This window comes from Melanostigma gelatinosum (genome assembly GCF_949748355.1).
Source record: "Melanostigma gelatinosum genome assembly, chromosome: 11".
NCBI lineage: Eukaryota > Metazoa > Chordata > Actinopteri > Perciformes > Zoarcidae > Melanostigma > Melanostigma gelatinosum.
In genome coordinates, this window is record NC_136644.1 from 7,196,226 (window position 1) to 7,215,370 (window position 19,145).

Genomic DNA, 19,145 nt, shown 5'->3' on the forward strand with positions numbered 1-19,145 from the left:
TATATTCCATTTCTGCCTATAGATCCCCCCCTAAATGCAAACACACTGTTCTTTTAAGCTAAAGTAAGCATCCCATGTAATCAGTACATACTAGTAACGCCAAAAAGTGACCATGAGAGTTTGATTTGAGCGTTGCCAAATCTATACATGTCAATAACAGAGGTAACTTGTATGGGATATTTTAACATCAACTCAGAAGACAGATTATTTTTGAAAGAACTTCAAGCGAATTCCGAATCTTGACCTCCCACAGTTGATCAATAACTCCTCATCAACAACTTAATCCTCCAGGACTCTGATTGATTTAATATTCAGAGAAAGACCTGCGAGGATTTTTAAACCCTGTAAAATTGTAACCGGTCTGCCTGAAAGAATAAAACTCAAAAAACAATGTACCCTTTATGTACCCTATGTACTCCTTTGAAAGTTTAAATCCTTCAGAATCTCTAAATTATAAAACAACACAAATGACAGATTACCATCAGAGAATGTACGTTTTGAGTAAAAAAAAAAAGAAGAAGAAAAAAAAAGAAAGAGAAAAGGAGCCTGGTGCATTGTATGACCTTTAATATAAAACGCAGATTGGGTTTCCCTATGAAAAGGATTCGGGTAGAAAACTGAATTAGGAGAGTTTATCCGAGAGGAATCAGCTGAAAAGCAGCAGACAATAAGAGGAAAAACTACTAGATGGTAAATGTTATTATAAAAAAATCTAAAAGGTTTTCATTGTACAAAAGCATCTTCTGAAATGTCATGGGGTAAAATTCTGGTGAAGGTAAAATACTTCACTCCAAAGTGACAAAAAGCATGTGTGGACGTTTTCCAACACAATAACAACAAACTTCACCGTTCATTTCATTTCCAAACCTTTCCACCAGCTCTGACATTTAGCTCAGCGAACAATCCAGTGCATTAGCACTCTCGGTTGATTTTGATATTCTGGGAAAGAGGAACCGGACTTTTGGCATGCAAGTCAGCAACGTCTCAAGTTTTCCTTTTTTCCATTCCCTGACAGGAAAGTTGTATTTTGCTGAATAAACCTCTGGGTGGCACCAAAACATCTCGTAAAAAAAGAAAGGCAGCAACTAATGGCAGCAAAGTCCTGGCACACTTTCGTGAAAATACAAACAGCATTGTTGTTTATTGTAAGTGTCAATATTACACAGTAATAACAGTTTGTTTTCCTTTTAAAATAAGAACAGAATCAGCAAAAAAAGAAGCCCCACGGAGTGGAGATGCGCTCGCGGTGAGAACCGAGTGAAACTCACGGGATGTGTTGTGTATTCAGGAATGTAGCAGTAATGGAAGACATTTTAACACACTGAGAGGGGGAGACCATTACCTGAGCCTGGGATCCATTCAGCATCAGATAATAGACCTTGCTGAGGATGCTCTGCTGCAGCTGGTCCCAAGAGACGCTCCTGTCCTCGCGCATGAGGAATGGCGGTCCAAACCTGAGAGAGGAGAGGAGAGGAGAGGGACAGAACATGAAATAGATTGGTAAACTCGGAAAGTCATCCGCACAAAAAACAAAAACAGAAATTAATTTCAATGAAGAATTCATTTGAATGTTTTAGAGAGGCGTCGATTCAATGGTACGGTCATGGCTGTAGATTGTGGTGCTGTTGCTTGTTGTTTCTCTGTATAACAATTGCAAGAGTTTGGCAAGACCCATGAGTTTCAGTTTAGGGAACTCTAAGAGCTAAAACATACGATGATGTTTCCTGTTTCAACATGACAATGGCCCTGTGCACAGAGCAAAATAAGAAAAAAAAAAAAATTGTTTTCCAAGTCGGTAATCAAAGAACTTCATTTCGCCTGACCTCGATCCCCGTCAAGCGTCTTTGCGATCACTCGGAGCGCTGATTGTGAGTCGCGCTCTGGAGCCAATCCTTGCAGCCGGGTCACCAACATCTTGTGGAAAGCTGGAACGTTATCGCAGAAGAGCGGTGGAGTTGTGCTTTTCACGTGGCCACGTACATTAGTACGGGTGTCTACACACCTTTGGCCATGTTTAGAGCCAGTTTCTGATCCTATCGTTGAATTTAGGTGATGGCTGGATACAGAAGAAAGAGAGACCCAGGTGTTTACTACCATATACACGTGAGTCATGTGGACAAATGAGTCCTCAAATGTCACATTGACATTATTAAGCCTTTCATAGGAACGCCTGTTGTCGGACATGAGGACTGAAACTGGATGACAAAAGGTTTATTGATCCCTGTGGAGAGCCTTACGATCTCAGAGCACTAATAATGGTGCCGGGGATATTTTCAAAGCGCCTTCGTGTCAGAGGATTACCGTTCGAATGCTACAACAATCTCCACCCGGCACTCTGATGGGCACAGTCTACCCTCGGTCAAATGAACACTCCCGTTAGGATGATGCTCTGTGTTACAAAGCACACATCTCCCAATGGGTTCAGGAAAAAAACATTACAGTCACTTACAGTTAGTACAATTGACCTCAGAGTGAAAAGGTCTCCATCGGGTGAATCCACGCCAAACACAACAAATTCACTCTCGAAGCAAAATGAAATTCTTGCCTACAGTGACAACTTCAGTGCTGAGGAAGTATACGTGATCAGAGCATTTCTTCTCTGATTCACAAAGCCATTTAGGCGGCAAACAGAAAGCAGCCATCCAGCGGCAGCTGCTCCCACTGTTTCTTTGTCCTAACTGTGTTGCTGTTGCACATCAGACGCATTCAAGGTGCCGAGTAACTAACTTAATAAAGCTGCGTACCCTTGTTGGGGGAAACACATGGCAGCCGATAAAACGTAACTTTCACGGGTTAAGTGCTTGAATTTGAGCTGCATTGCTGGAATCGGTCTCGGTTTCTATCCTGTCAACTGGATGGGAGCTCAAGCTGCACAAGCTAAATTAAACCAGCCACGTCTGTGGCATTCATGCAATAAACTTACGGGTCGAAGCCGAAATAGAAGTTGGATGTTGACATGGAGGCAGCATTGGATGATGAGAGTGGGAGAGAATAACTTCGGTGTTCTATTTAAGACTGTAGACACAGTGGAGCAGGAGAAACGATGTCTCTACAGCTGTACTTGAAGCTATAAAAAAAACTGTCTCACAAATGTGAGACGACATCCTCAAACGCAATCTCATGAAAAAGATATAAGTTAACTGACTCTGCTTTCGGGCACTTTAAAAGTTAAGGGGTGGAGTTGTGCTTTACTCTCACACAAACACCGACTCAGCACAGCACGAGACACACGTCATGGCAGAGAGAACAGAAAGATCCAACGTGTGGCCACATTTTACTTCAGTAGATGCTAAAAACTCTCGTCACAAATGCAATAAAACCCTCAAAAGCAATTCATCACGACATTTGGCAGGACATAAATGTGCAGAAACGTTTTCCGCCGTTTGGCGAGCAGCCGTCCATCCTCGTCCACTCTCCAGGTAACGTTAGCGATGCCATACGGGGTTTGCTGATAAGAATAGAATAATGAATGAAAGCCAGTCGCTCAGCTATTTGTTTCGTTGCGACTGTATTGTAAAGATTTTGGAACTTCTTGTGTTGCTGCTCAAAAGCAAGACTGATCTACCAATGTCGATTCCTTTCTTAATCAATTGTCTTTTTTCCTCGTAGAATAATCAAAAAGAACCGATAAGAGTATCGATTAGGAACCGAACCGATAAGCAGAATCAATAGGAGTCCTAGTTTTGCGAAAATCATAACGATATCCATCCCTACATTTAACTTTCATGAATTGAAAACACACTGTGAAAGGTTTTAAGTTCTCAGACGAACACACGGACAACTCCATGCTCGTGACCTGTCAATCACAAGAGAGCCCCGCCCCAGACAAGGGGATGTTTGTGCCAGATTTGAAGACATTCATTCCTGAGATATCGGGTAAACGAGGACGGACGGACAACTCGAAAACATAACGCCACACAACAACAACTTGGAAATCAGCCAGCCTGCAGCTCACCTGACGGCCTGCGGGCCAGATCCTGCTGTGCTGCAGATGACGAGGAGGACCTTGCTGGAGCCGCCCTGGTTCAGGTATTCAGAGGAGAGCGTGCCAGACGGAGGTAACCTCTGACCGTCGGGTCCAGCCGTGGAGGTGTAGGGGGAGGAGGGGAGGCTGCGGGGATACCCTGTGCAGAACAGAGGAGGGCAGAACAGACTGTTTCATAAGTGCAGCTGAAGAAGAAGAAGAAGAAGAAGCAGCAATATCTCTAACATGAAGATGTACATGTCAGAGGAAATGAAGGGGTAAAGAACATAAAGCTGATTTGATTTGAGTTTGACAGGAGACAGCTTGTCTGTGAGTACCTGGGGTCCAGATCACTAAAAGCGTGCGATCAGAATAAAAACCCTGGAATAATCAAAGGCTTTCTTTCACAGACGGACTGGAGAGAAACTCAGACATGCATTCGTTAATGCGCAGGCTGGATTCCTGCAATCCTCTTCCAGACAAAACCTATCCAGAACTCAGCTGCACAAGTTCTGACCGGAACAAAAAAGATCAAACCAAATAACTGCAGTCCTTCAAAACCATTGCCAGTTACCTGTTGCTCTCAGATTACAATTCAAAATCCTCCTTTTGGTTTACAAAAAGAACCGGCACGTCTGGCTCTTCAGCACATCTCACACATGAAGGCAGTCTGTGGCCGTATTCAGATGGCCAACTCAAACCTGGGTTTTTTTTTGGGCATATCCACATTGTATCCAGATTGAGTTTTAGAAAGTCTGGACCCCAGTTGCAAAACACCTTTGGGTGCCAGAATGAGAAAGTGCTGTGCAGGGAGCAACATCTCATGTGAAACGCTTGCACTGAAAACATTCCAAAACATTAATATTGAATTGCTCTTTGATTGTTATTTACCCCGAGGAGCTGTAAGATGAATTACATCTGCTACCACACATGTGCTTCACACACACTGTGATTAATAGTGGGTAATAGCTGAGGGGATACAGAAGGTCCAACCTCTCGTCTCCCAGCAAACATAAACTTTGACATGATCAGAGGCTATAATTAAACAATGCTTGTGCGAACCCCAGTGAGCAATTAATCGCTGCCACTTTCCTAGAACACACCTGAACACAGACACAGGAGAGCAAGTCTGAATAGATGTAAAGCTCAGCTGGAACGCCTTCACAAAACAAAAGCGTTGTGTGAAAGACATAAAACATAAAACATTTTCAGCGAACTGGAATTTCAACAAGTAGATACACATTTTGATTTCATAAGTAACACTATATGAATACAAAAATAAAAGTGCTGACAAGGTCAGAAAGGTGAAAAAAGAAGCTTTTGACTCATGTTTGTGTCAACTGCTACTAAATCACTCAGCGTTGTTTTTCTTTCTCGGCAGACGGGAGAAACTCGATGTGACATTTTAGGCATATTGGATGCCCTTTGGACGGCCAATTCATCTCCTCACGCTTTGTCTGTCACCCCTCCCTCCATACTCTCCGTCACCTTCACTGCTCGCTGAAGACTATAAGAGTATTTAGTTTCGATCCAAACTGTAGAGCATGGCTACCCAACCATTAACCCTCCAATTCGCCAACAAACCAACTGTTATTTTTTCATTTACATGTTTAGAAATGTTGCTAACTCTTGCTGTAATGCTGAATGACTTCCTTCCTTATTTGTTCCTCAGCAACTACTCAGTATTTCAAGTACAGTATTGCAACGTGTTACTAAAACATTTTTAAAAATGACATGAAACTTCTGGTAAATAGTGGGAGGAGCTGAGATTACATTTGAACACGTCATGATTTACTTTCGCCCAATACTCATTTTTACTGAACAGAGCTCCGCACTGATCCCCAATCAGCTAGTCCGTTACACCACCAACTCTTAAATCTACAGCAGTCGTTCACACAGACACATGCACAGTATTTTCTATCCAACGTCTCCACACAGAATAAGTTGGGAGAACGTATTCACTGACTGTCGGTAAGACACCAGTGGTTCAGTACGACTTGAACGAATAGCGAGTGCTAAAAAGAGAATTCCAGCAGTGTCTCAGTTAAAACGTGTCCTCATACCTAAAGGAAATGAACAAAACGACAAATATGGCCGATCTATTTATCATTGTGATACTAAACTATTTGGTAAGCTGAAGGAAAAGATCAGTTAAAATAATGACATAATGTTTGATATGTAACGTACTAGTTACGTATGTTACTTAAAGAAATTCTTAATACTACGCCACTTGACTTCCTCCTTTGCTCCCGTCACTATGACTACCACTAGAGCTCGCCGACTAACAACTAATGTAAACATGGGTCTTAACAGGCGGCTTGCACAGACGACCTATACGGCAGTGTTCCTCGGCGATGACGGCTTTGTCACACAGACTTTAAGCTCATTTCTAACTGATGCAGTTAGAAATGAGCTCTTGATGGTCCCATTACGCTTTTCAGCCGTAATTTAAGTAGACAATCACATTTTGCCATCTGACCACAAGTGCCCCCGTTGACAGCGAAGCACCTGAGCTTCCTGCCAACAGCAACAACAGATTAGGGAGGAACTCAAATACACCTGATGCCGCCCTCCTACTTCTTCTCTTCTTTCTTCTTCTGCCGTCCCTCAACTACACAAAGTTTATCTTGCTATTTTGCACTTAGTGAAATGTTTCAAATATTAGTCGGTCAACAGTCCACAACACAGTGCTGCAAATGTGTGTTCATCATATCTGTGACTAAATAAGATATAAATGGTAGACGTGCTGGATTTTAGCTTTGTTGCAGGAACCAAAGACAGGTTTTAGATTCCAAGTCTTCAACTGAGAAGATGACGACAAAATGATAGAAAACAGAAAGCTGCTCTCTGGTCAACACAACTGTAAAAAAACGACTTCCTCCAGTGATCACCTTCCCTGCCGAATGGTTCACTTTGGAACACAATTCGGCTGTCTGTGCCAATTAGACCGTAGGTTTAGTTTTGACAGGCCTGTGGGCAGAGGAAGCTTTCAAGCGCAGACACTTGTTCTTCACGATGCAGCTGAGCCGAGCCGTCGCTGTTATTTCCCCGAAGATTTGAGAACACGTTCCAGAGGCGGCGATCAGAGTGTAGGCGCTTTTTTCGGGTTACTTTAAATGATGAATCCTACCGGAGGGGGCGGGGGGAGTTCCCCTGTGAATGTCCCAGACATATTTTTTGCTTTTCTGCACCGAGTTCGCTTTGGGCAACCTGTAATTGTCTTAATGGAGCCGCACGGAGTGTGTACTTTGCAAAAGGCTTAATTTGCATGTGTAATGATTTTTGTTTTCAACTTCAAGAGCACACACGCTTAATGTCCTTTGTGCTCCCAAAGCCATGCTTCCTGCTGCAAGACAAACACATGAGGTCACACTCATCAGGTGACCAGAAACACGACCCCGAATGAATGAAGATGTTATTCTGTAATGGCTGAATGTGTAAACAAGCAACTGCTTACACTGATTTGCTACATTAACTGAAAAATGTTCATAAATTGTCTCTGCTGCCCCCAGGAGGCCAGAAAAAATATGACGGCCCCGATGAACACCTCAGAGTAATCCCAGACGCTCTGCACTTGCACGCAGCCTCCAGTGGGTTGATGGGGACGACACGGTGGCTTACCCTCGGCCTCGCAGTTCCTCGAGACAGGACCTGAACACTCAAGAACGCCGATTGTGGAGCCACGGTGTACGGTAAAGTGTGCGTACGTGAGGCGACGCGGTAGGGAATGAGAGAAAGACTTCAATTGCTGCATCTAATCTCAGACTGCTGTCAATCCCTGACAGATCCTTTTATCTCCATGAAGGAATGTCTACCTTTCCCTGGGAATCCGCTCTTTTTAAACATAACAACCACACATTTTGTCTGTCTCTTTCTCTCTCTCCGTGCAGGCAGCTCCCACAAACCACTCCGCTCAAATCTTGATTGACATTCCCATTATCCTGGAGAACTTCACTTTTTAACTCCAAGGGCACCAAGTGAGCATCACACAAAGTTTGCACGCTTTGCTTCCCTGAGCTACGATGCAGCATTTTTCTTCTTCTTTTTGTGCAGCGTCATGTCTCCATTTATGTGCAAATAACCTGGATTGTTGGGGGTGAAATATGATGCTACCGTGGCGCTTTGGGACCTAATTGAGTTTGCAGCGTTTCTCATCGTGAGACCTCCTGCTGCCATTTCGTCCAACGCGAAAACCTCATTACTGTACCTGATTCAACATCCTCCAACAGTTCACTGATAAAGTCGGGGGAAATCCAGCTCCCAAACACTGGAACACACAGCAGGTTGTGACGACGGAGGAACACACTGCATGCAATAAACCCTCTCCAGCATAACTGCAAAGCATGAGAGTTGCTTCACTGGGCCGCGAGGTTTACATACTGTACATGGCCAATCATTCATTGGTCCATATCAACGCCCCCCTGGAAGATTCCAACAAATCTCCAACATTGTGTGGTTACCTTATTGCAGCTAAGGGAACCATTCATATAGATATCATATATCCTATGTCAGCGGGCCTGTGTGCACACACTCATTAAAAGAATCCGGCCTCGGTCCATCAGAATGCAGCAATTAGGGACCAATTTCAAAATAACCTTTTATTGGAAAAATCTCCTCAAAGGGTTGAGACAAAAGAACAAAGAGACAACTGTGAATGTTAGGAATGATCACAGTAATTAATCATGATTTCAAAATGATTGTTTCTGCCTCTTAAAGTGGCATCACTCACACGTGAATACGCCCAAACAAACTCGCATCTCTTTAAACTCAAAAATAACTGAGACTCCTCGGGAAGTTTTTCATTCGATTTCTGGGTCTACAGGCTTTTTTTTCCCCTACAGTCATCCATCACGGCGGCAGTAGGCTTTACATCTTTCACCGAGGCTGCACAAACTAACTTACATGATGGACAGCATCACTGCCGTAGCTGAAGGGTCGTTTAGTCTGAGGAAGAGACCTCTGCACTGCCTGACATACGTGATGAGGACCAAATCAAACAACTAGTCCCGACAAAACACACACACACACACACACACGTGTGTCATTATGTACTGTTTTATATATTATTTACAGCAGAGTGACTACACTGTACTGGCAAGTCTGGAGAGGAGTCGGTTATGTATGTTTAGACTCTTTTAAATTCAGTTGACGAAATCGGTAGCTTGTAATAGTTTAGAAAGTTTTAACAACAATGTTTTATTCTCGGAGTTGTCAAAATTGGTGTGTTGACAGATGATTAAACAGTCTTTATACACTTGAAACACCGAAGATAAAGCCCATCGAGATATGGGGGTAAAAGAACCTGGACTTTCCGATTATGCTCACACCTTAAAATGTAATCATACTCAGCGTAAAAATGTTCCCTGTGTTACTTTGTCTGCCGTCATCATCATCTTTTATCGCCACCGTGGTTCGCAGCTGTAACGATTGTGTAACTTCACATGCAACATTCCACAAAACGTGACATAAATGTCACTGAACGAAGTGAGTGACGTGTGTGTGTGTGTGTGTGTGTGTGTGTGTGTGTGTGTGTGTGTGCGCTGTGAGGGCCATGTATTTATGAGACTCCCCAGTGTAACTCTAATGGACTCATTACCCGTGTTTGTTTTCACTCATGCACGTGTGTTTCTGTGTGTGACTGCGGGTGAAATCAAACCGTATGTGACACTGTTTTTAACTGTGTGAAGGCACAACAGAAACGCCTCCCGTTGAGTGAAGACCCTTCATTTTTCATGAGCACTTTGAGCATGTGTGAAATACTGATGTCGTTCTTCCCCCCCCCCCCCCCAATAAGGGCTTCATTGGCACCAGAAGTTGTCTAAGTACCTGTAACCTGATACATTTTCCTCATAAACTTCACAACTCATTAGATATGCATGTGCCAAAAGCCGCTGCTTAAAACTAAAGAAACATCAATTCAAAATGTTATTTTCCGCTTCACCTGCAGGCGTCACAATAAGGTTATTACTTTGATTAAAACATGGCTCATCCGGAGCATTTCCTTCTAGTACTTTTCACTACTTTCCAGCTGTATACAACAATGAAATCCTCCTAATTGAATTGACTAAATGCAACCTGGACTCCGCAGAACACGGCTAGATGGATTAACTATCCCGGGAAATTGAAAACATTTTGCAGAATACCTCGTAAACATCCATATGTATCCTAAAAGTTATCGCTCATGTTGGCACAAATGACACATCCAAGCAGCAGGCAGATGTTCTAAAACGCACCTTTACAACAAACTTAAAGCTATGAAAAAAGAAGGGATTAAAAGGATGCAAAAAATAACAACATCCATGGCGCATATACACTTTCAGCAAACATTTTTCGTGCACAAATTGTTCTTCGCCCCCCAGTGTCCTCGCCTTCCCCTCTGGTCTGTGCCACTGGCTCCCTCTACTGCCCAACACGTTCATAACAGCCCAGAGAGTGATACTTAGGCCACATAAACTCTACTGTAGCGTGCACAAATTATTCCAATATGGTTGGAGCCACAATTCTGATTAATGATACAGCCGACAGGGGTGTCGTTTCTGATGATGTGATCACCATCAAGGGTAACTTACCTGTCAGAGTGGCCCTGCCTGCTGAATGTGAGTTCACTATCGAATAAATCATTCACGTGTCGAGACGTTATTTCGTCCAATAAACTATGTATGTCTTCTTTTGTCACAGAAACTTGGCAAAACATAGATATTATTCCATTAATAGAAGCTTTCTTTGTGAACTCTCTCTGAGCTCCTATCTGTTGTCATGTGACATACAACAGGCTTTTAATTTCAGGTCATTTATGAGGAACTGTATGTTTTGGAAATCCATATACATGCAATCAACTAACTGTCCTCTATCCAAAGCTGTAGATGGTTCTTACTTGCCACACTCTGATAACTCCTCAGAGTTTTAGATAAATGAATCATTTGTAGGCGCTCATCCAGGTGAGACGCTTCTCATACTTACTTCCTGAGTCATTCAGAAGTTATTATGTTTGGGGGACATCATGCATAAAGAAACAGAATGAAAAGGAGGAACACAAAGCTCATTGCAGACAATGACCCTCTCCTCACCAAAGTAAAAAGTCTCCCTGTGAAAAATATCCACTGAAAGTGAATCAGTGTAAATAAAAGGTCATCAGGAGGACTACGAGAGGCTGAAAAAGAGAAAATTGGAAATGTGGGGGAAAAAAAACCGAGAGAAGTGTGGCGCATGTTTTTGATGGACATCCTGTTGCCGTGGTTACCTGAGTGCGGCGCGGAGCCTCCACGACTATAGAGGGGAGGAGCCTGAAAGGCGTAGATGACGTCGCTATCAGCGATTGCCGTCAGGTCATCGTCATCTGAAAAGGAACGCTGGAAACCCGTGGAGTACAACTCTGAAAGGATGACCTGTGAGAGAAGAAAAAAAAATACATCAAGACACAAATTCAAAAAGAGCAACATCTGCAAAGGGAATAATATTAAGGACACGTTTCTTTTATCTAGAGAAGTGTATTTCATGTTTCAGTCAGAGATCCCCAGGACCCTGACAGTCAAACAGAACATTAGTATTCAGTGAGGAGAGCGATGTGATTCACACTGATGAATATTTTGTGCTTGTAAGTATTTAAAGTGCAGACAGAGAAGGTTGTTTTTCTTCTATTTATTTGTTTGTGTTTCAAAATACTCAATTGTGATTGGCTGGCAGATGTCCTGCTTAAGTGCAGAATATGTGTGAAAGGATTATTAAAATGCAGGTAACCAAAGCAACTGCTCTTACTTAGTCACACTGTTACAATATGAACGAGCCATGGGCTTGATTGACTTAAATCAAACCTATGATAATGTCACAGACTGTGTGACTCAGTGTATGTGTGTGTGTGTGTGTGTGTGTTTGGTTAAGGGCCTCACCCGTTTTAATATTAAGTGCAAACCCGACCTACCTGTGTTTAGGTGTACGCTGGCAGGAATACAAGCAAAACCAATATGAGTGACCAAGGGGTAAATGTTCCCACTCTAACTAATGCAACAAAACAAACAAGAGTGTGGGAGATGTTAATTAAGTACATTGTCCAGACGCAGTCCTGAGAAGAGGTCTAATCAGTATGTGAAAACGCCTGTGTGGGTAGAGCATGGGGCCGTGCGTAGGAGCTTAACAAGAAAATCTCACCCTGTGAACTGAAATAAATTTCCTCATCGGGAAGCCAGTGAAGCTGTAAGAAAAAAAACTTACGAAACATTACGTTTTCGAAAGGTACTTCCATTTACTTCCATCCTCTCCGGGTCACAAGTTCAGAAGAAACATAAACGTGAAACCATTTTTTTTGCAACTAATTCATGGTCCGTTAGCTGATTTAAGAAGAAGTCTTAAATCAGAAGGACGTTGGTGCATCACAACACTGACAGAAAGAAGAATTTAAATTCCAGGCCAAACCATGGCAGACACCAAGAACATAAAGAAAATCCCTCAGCTAGGAACATTATTATATCAAGACACTTTCTATACAGTGTATTTTGGAAGAGATTTTGACATAAAGGTATGTTGTTTCATAAGAATAGACAGTGGAACAATCCACTTACTTGCTTCTCTTTTACTCTCACGCTGCTGTGGACACGGGTTTGTAAAACCCAGAAATATTCATCATCTGTTGTCGGGCAGGTGAAAGATTTATGAACGGATACCTCTGGAACCTTGTCCTCTAACCTTTATCTTGGCTGGTGACATTTCAGCTTACTGTGTGAACGCATTCAAGTGTTCCCCGGCTTTAAAATAGAGACTTCTGTTTGAATGTTTTGTTTTGAACCTGGGTTTTCTAGCTCTTCCCTCGAGCGCCTGCGTGAGAGCATGGAGGAATAAGCAAGCTTGCTAAGTAGCCAGCCGTCCGCTAGTTAGCGTGCTAATTCCGCCATGCTTTCATTCAGCAACCAACTCTTCATCGCTCGAATAGTTTGGTCTGATGGCAACATCTCTCTCCACCTCTATAATAATCTAGCAGCAGACGGCTGTTTTAAAACTATAAGCAACATTTTCTCTCTGAAACATTTCCCCAATATTGCAGCTTGATAGAGCCTCGAATCCCAGTTCATCATCTCAAATGTATGCAATTTTGATTCTGGCAGTCAACAACACAGCAAGATGATATTTCATGTGCAACCTCAGCCCCGCTGCCCTTGAGGGGATTCGTGCCTCCAGTGTTTCCTTTGTTCTGCCTCCAGCTAACGCTGTGACGTAATCTTGAAGTCGGCTGTAAAATGGTCTATATAACAGAGCAAAGCAGCAAATCCTCATTTTTTAGAAACTAGAACCATCAAATGTTTGGCATTTTTACACAAAAAAAGAAAGCTGGGTTACAAAAATCGATCTTTCATTCAAGCCCATAAATACTTCTGATCCACCCACACAGGTGTTTCCACTTATTCTACCTGAGTCGACCTCTTCTCAGGACTGTGTGAGAGTGTGCAGACTGCTTGATTTGCATCTCCCTCACTCTCATGTGGCACCTCTAGAGTCTGGTGACCTCGCGTAATTTCCAATTTTCCGTCATAATTTTCCGCCACAATTTTACAGCGCAGACGTCTTTGTGTGTGTGTGTGTGTGTGTGTGTGTGTGTGTGTGTGTTTCTGTACCTGGTCCGGGGAGATTTTGCCCTCCTCTGCCACCATGGCTCTCAGGCAGGACAGGGAACCAAAGAGGGGTACAGCCAGACCCACCCGTAGGTACCTCTGACCCTTCGTACTGAACACCAGCGTCACACACATCGGCCTGTGGGGCAAATAGAACAGGGGGCCAAAGGGAGGGAGGGTGAGGAAGTGTGTATGTGTGTGTGTGTGTGTAAGGGAGGGAGGGGTAGGAAGACAGAGAGGGAGATGATATAGAGCAAAGTGCCAAATTGTTTTGCAATTCTGATTTTGCATGTTTACATTTATTACAGATTCCAAACAAACCCTGGCACACTGAGTCATTAACATATTTGTATGCAGACACACACACACACACACACACACACACACACACAAATCAGTTGATACGTGCATACCGTTTAGAGATCCACACATCAACCAAAACCAAAAAGAGACGATAATATGACAGAATTCAAGGACGCCGGGGGCAACCGACGCCGTGTTGTCAGTTTGTTCAAACGATGTGTTGAGTCTTGATGTATTTCAGCTGCTTAACAGCAAAACAAAACATTCGATAAAATGAGACTTTGAGACGCGCCGTTGAGCTGTTTCATGTCTAATAAGATTGGGGAAAAGATTTCCTCTTGACAATACTGTCGTACAAAATCTAATTTCATGAGCACAAACCATCCGATTTGTCTGTGTCGGACTTCTTTTTTTTATCTGAAGTGAATAAACTATTTCCAGATGTTGTCTTTAGTGTTTCATTTTCCCCTGATGCGTGACAAGACATGAGCAGCATATCGGTGATGGTCCCACATGAAGAAACCTGAAATCTTTCAGGGATGAAGATTTAAAAAGGGTCGAGAAAGATTAGAGGACATGAAGGAGAGCAGGTAGCATCGAGGAGAAGACGGGGCGGGGAGACAGAGTAAGGTCACGCCTTCTCATTTGGGAAGAAGACCTCCACTTCCTGTTTCCCATCATGCATTATTCAGGTGAGTAATGTCTTTTGCGGCGGCGAGGCAGACGGCGGAGGATCTGAGGCAGATGTTTTGTTTGCGCTGTTAGATGCTGCACGATGAGACACCGAGATGTGCAATGAAACGGCAACAGAGGTGTCGGATGACACTCGAGAGGAAGAGGAAATGGAGATGTCATCTTACAAACCAGGGTTTTCTTCTTTCTTTCTTTTTTTGCAGCCTCCCGAGCCCCGGCTGGATCAGAGCCTGTTAGTCCTCATTAAACAGAAACCTCTCATATGTTCCCACATGAAGCACCAAGAGTGCACGGTGCTCTTGGTTCCAACCATTCAAAATGGTCTTGAAGAGCCATGTCAGAGCTGGGATCATGTTAAAATTATTTTAGTGTTTCTGCATGTTTTCGATCAAATGTTACGAAACGTGAAAACTGTTTTTGTTGCAGTGTCTCCCTGCCTCACAGGGATCCACTTGTTCCAGTTCAGGCCGGAGTACGCAGTATTTAACACTCTCTTGAAATAGTCAATCAACAAGCGCAGTAATTTAACAGTAATTGTAATCTTTTTCTGGTAATGAAAGCTAATTTGAAAGGTCCGTGTTCAGGTGCTGGTTGAAAAACGAGTCGCACAGTTTAAAAAAGGAAATCAGGGCTAGCAGAACCAGATCATCTTTATTCCATGCATTCTTCCACCTTCTCAAAACCTGCTTTCTACATTACCCCCAATGCAACTCGAGCGTTTTTAGAAAATAATAACTCTAGTAGGAATTATGCTGAGACTGACTGTGCAAGGTTAGATCAGGAGAAAACACTCAGAGATACTGCCGTCCTACTATTCTCTCCGCCACAACAGCATTATCTGCAGCACCCAGACCTCAACGCCCTACTGCCAGCCAGACCCCGCTGTGTCTCTGGGGGCCCTCCGACTTATCAGGCATTCTGCTGGGATACTGCTGCAGCAGGACGACGCAATGAGGCCACTGTGTGTGTGTGTGTGTGTGTGTGTGTGTGTGTATGTATTGGGGGGAGGGGGGCACAGACCACCCACTGTCAGAGAAATGGCGTTGTGAAAGTCATTCGTGCAGAGAGGATGCAGATCAGCAGCGTCTGTATGTTTGAAGATAGAGGGATTCACTGAACACTGAATGTAGGCATTTGTTTCTTTTCTTTCTCTTTTAAGATGTCTTGTGCATGTCTGGACACATGGAGAGAGAACAGAGAGAGAGAAAGGGGCTAATATGTGACAAAATGTTGTGGTTACCCAGCATGCCTTGTTCACCAAGACGCCCCTCATTCGACTTATTTCAAGTTTTCAGTTATTCTGGGTGGTTAGACCTCTACTTAGGTCGACGTTGGGTTGAAGCTTTGATGGGAATAGGGGAGTCACGAGAACCGATACTTCGGTACCACGTCGATACTAAAATTCTGAAAACACGACAGGACTTGTGTCAGGGATCAGGGCTTGAGCCGAGACAAACGGGGTCTAAAATCCGAAAAGGACACAGTAAACTCACGATCCACGCGTCCACCCTATCTTATCCCTGATAATGCTGCACTGCACACAACAGATCTGTGTTGAACTCGGCAGGAGGGAGGCTAGTAAATGTTAGCTGTTAGTAGCAAAGTCCTGCTGAGCTAACAGCTAACGTTAAGGTTGCATTGAGTTTCATCGGGTTTTTTTATAGCAATATAAACTAAATATTAAAGAGGGGATTATAACGTGGCTCTAATTGTTTTTTTTTGTTGTATTTTTCGCCGTGGTACCAAATTGGGTATAGAGTATCGTGGAATTTCACTGGCATTGGTATCGACTACTTAATTACTGACATCTTGACATACATAGATGGGAATCATGAGGAAGAAGTCAATCAATCCTGAGTCCTGAGACTGGCTCTAATGAGCCAAAATAATTAAAATCCCCTGGGTGTGTAAAGCGTGTGTAGGGCCTTTAATGCCGAACCCCAGTGTGCACTAGAGCCACGAAGTCTTATATCTCTCTTTCTCTCTCTCTTTGCGTCTCTATTGTCAAACTCACAAAGTGAGTCCTATGACCATCGCCTCTCTCTCTCTCTGTGTCTCTCTCTCCATATGTCAAAGTCGTACCGTCTTACAGCCGGACTGCTACATTAGGAAGTCTAGATCGTCATATACATATCATTGACATCAGGTGACAACCTCGTCTATCCAGAGTGTCAACTTCCCAGCAGCTCAGAGAAGCTTTTGCTTGGATAAACAGTTTTGGGTGTGTACTGGGGTCTACAGGAGATTGAGCCAATAAACTACAGTATGGCAGAACCGATATAGTAAAAAAAAAAAAATCACTTGCGGCCATAATGACCAGAATGAGACCAAAGTGAAAACATGATAAAGTCACAAAAACCTGATTGATAAGTTTACTTCTGACACTAACGCTAATATAGTTCAGGTAGCGCCCACAGCAAGATCACCATTAGGTAGCCTTACCTTAATAGAGCATATTGAAAAACAGCCCATAATTAATTAATTTTTATATATATATATATATATATGTATATATATATATATATATATATATATATATATATATATATATATATATATATATATATATATATATATATATATATATATATATATATATATATATATATATATCACACAAAGACACACACACACATAGGCAGACTCTACTACATGTTAAGTGTTATACATCACCTGGTTTGTCGTAGGGGAATCGGCAGGGAGATGCATGAAAATGGGTCGAAGGTGTTGCTCTGCTTAAGGCAATGAGGGCACGTCAGAGAAGACCTGGAGACAGACAGACGAAAAGAGCAATTTTAAATTGTTCTGCCTGACCTCAGTTCACCTTGCACTCTGGGTTCTGATAAGACTTGAAAGAAACATTACATATTTTTCACTCTCCACAACCTCTTTTTCCAAATGTGATGATGCGTCGGGCAATCCAATCACAAAGCTTACATCCCTACATGCCAAATCTTCACATTGCCTCTTAAGTCTTGTGTGAATTTTCCAACGTGGACAGTGGTGAATACTGAGCACAGAATCAGGCCATCTGGACTCGGTCTGCTGTTGCGAAAGATGCAGCAAAGCAACAGCGGATGCTGTCAAAAGTTAGGCAGGTGAGATATTGCTGCAAAATGAAAAAAAGGATGCATCCTCAAGAACATACTGAGCTGTAGAGGAGAAGAGGAGAAATATGGAGAGAGAAGAAATCAGAGAGGAAAGGTAAAGGATGAAAGGTGGATGGGATATTTAAAGGCACAGAGGGTAGCGGAGAGAAACTGTTAAGCTGAAAAGAACAAAGATGACTTTGACTAAAATGAAGGGTAGCATGCGGCGGAGGTGGGCCAGGCAGAGGAAACAAAAGTGGAGAGCAAAGAGACGGAGATGAAGAGGAAGACAACAAAGTGCAGGGCTCAGTGGGAGCAGATTAAAAATGAACAGAAGGTTGGCAGCACGACAGTCGAGTTGACGGAAACTAGAAAGCGAAACTGATGGGAGAAAAAAAAAGAGACATGGACAGGACCCGTCAAGGTCTTTGAGCCGACGGGCGTGGAGCTCCATCAGAGTGGAGGAATGACATGAGGGTGGAAAAACCAGGGATCCCAACCAATGTTCCCTCTAAGCTGCGCGCTTGAGCAATCGCGCACTGCTCGCACATTCTCAGCGCACAAGAAAATCTATGCAGCGCATAAAATAAAATTCAACATAAACGTATTAATTAATATCTAATATTAGTCCTAATCTTATCTAATCAATTAAACCAATAATAATAATAATAATAATAATAATTTTGTTTTCTGTACTATTTTGCAACGTAACTCAGTGAGTGACAGGTGTCCAGCCAATGATACGATTCGGTTCACTTACGCTACGCAGCCAATCATAGCATTGACACTATTGCCCTGCCCATTCGCGCCGTGCAGGTTAGCTAGCTAACAACAGTGCGGCGGAGTTACGAGACGCAAATGCTAACCCCTTATCATGGCGAAACGAACGGGCAGCGACACATCCACTCACCAAGCCATTGGAAAAAAGAAATGTGGTTCTTTTAAGCTTCCACTGCAGATTGTGAAAGAGGATTCAGTTTAATGAATCGTATCAAAACAGCATCCAGAAATCGTCTTGAAGTGGCACATTTGGACCAGCTGATGCACATAAAGTCAAAGCAAGAAGCAGACGAAGCCATCAACCTGGACAAAGTGTACAACCATTGGAGAAGTGAGAAGGACAGACGTGAAAAATAAGGTAAAATTTAAGTCAGATTTGTGCATATTCTAGTGACATTTATTAAGATTTTTTACTTATGGATATTAATCATTAAATTATGTTACTACTAGATAATTTATGGGTAGTAGAAATGATAACAAAAAACTGAGTAATTACATATTTTACAGACAGAGTTACAGGAATTTACACTGTAACACAAGCTACAGCACACGTCATTGTGCAAAATGTGAATGTGTTTTAATGTGAACAAAATGTTATGTCTGAAAGGTGTATATGTATCATTTCTTCCAGAACAGGACCCTCACACAGGCCACAACAGGACCTCACACAGGCCAAAGCAAGACTCTTCCCATGGCCAAGCAGGACTGTCACATAAA

The 19,145-nt window shown here is 42.8% G+C and overlaps 1 protein-coding gene across 1 annotated transcript in view; it reads right to left on the reverse strand.

Annotated features, from left to right (window-relative positions):
- Positions 1-19,145, reverse strand: part of usp43a (ubiquitin specific peptidase 43a) — a gene marked incomplete at its 5' end in the record, with an annotated part of 72,790 nt that overhangs the window by 16,653 nt on the left and 36,992 nt on the right. Inside the window, 5 exons of the mRNA XM_079277905.1 lie at positions 1,343-1,454; positions 3,956-4,124; positions 11,205-11,349; positions 13,567-13,702; positions 17,233-17,325. Of these exons, the coding sequence (XP_079134031.1) occupies positions 1,343-1,454; positions 3,956-4,124; positions 11,205-11,349; positions 13,567-13,702; positions 17,233-17,325 (655 nt within the window). The remainder of the gene's footprint in view (positions 1-1,342; positions 1,455-3,955; positions 4,125-11,204; positions 11,350-13,566; positions 13,703-17,232; positions 17,326-19,145) is intronic.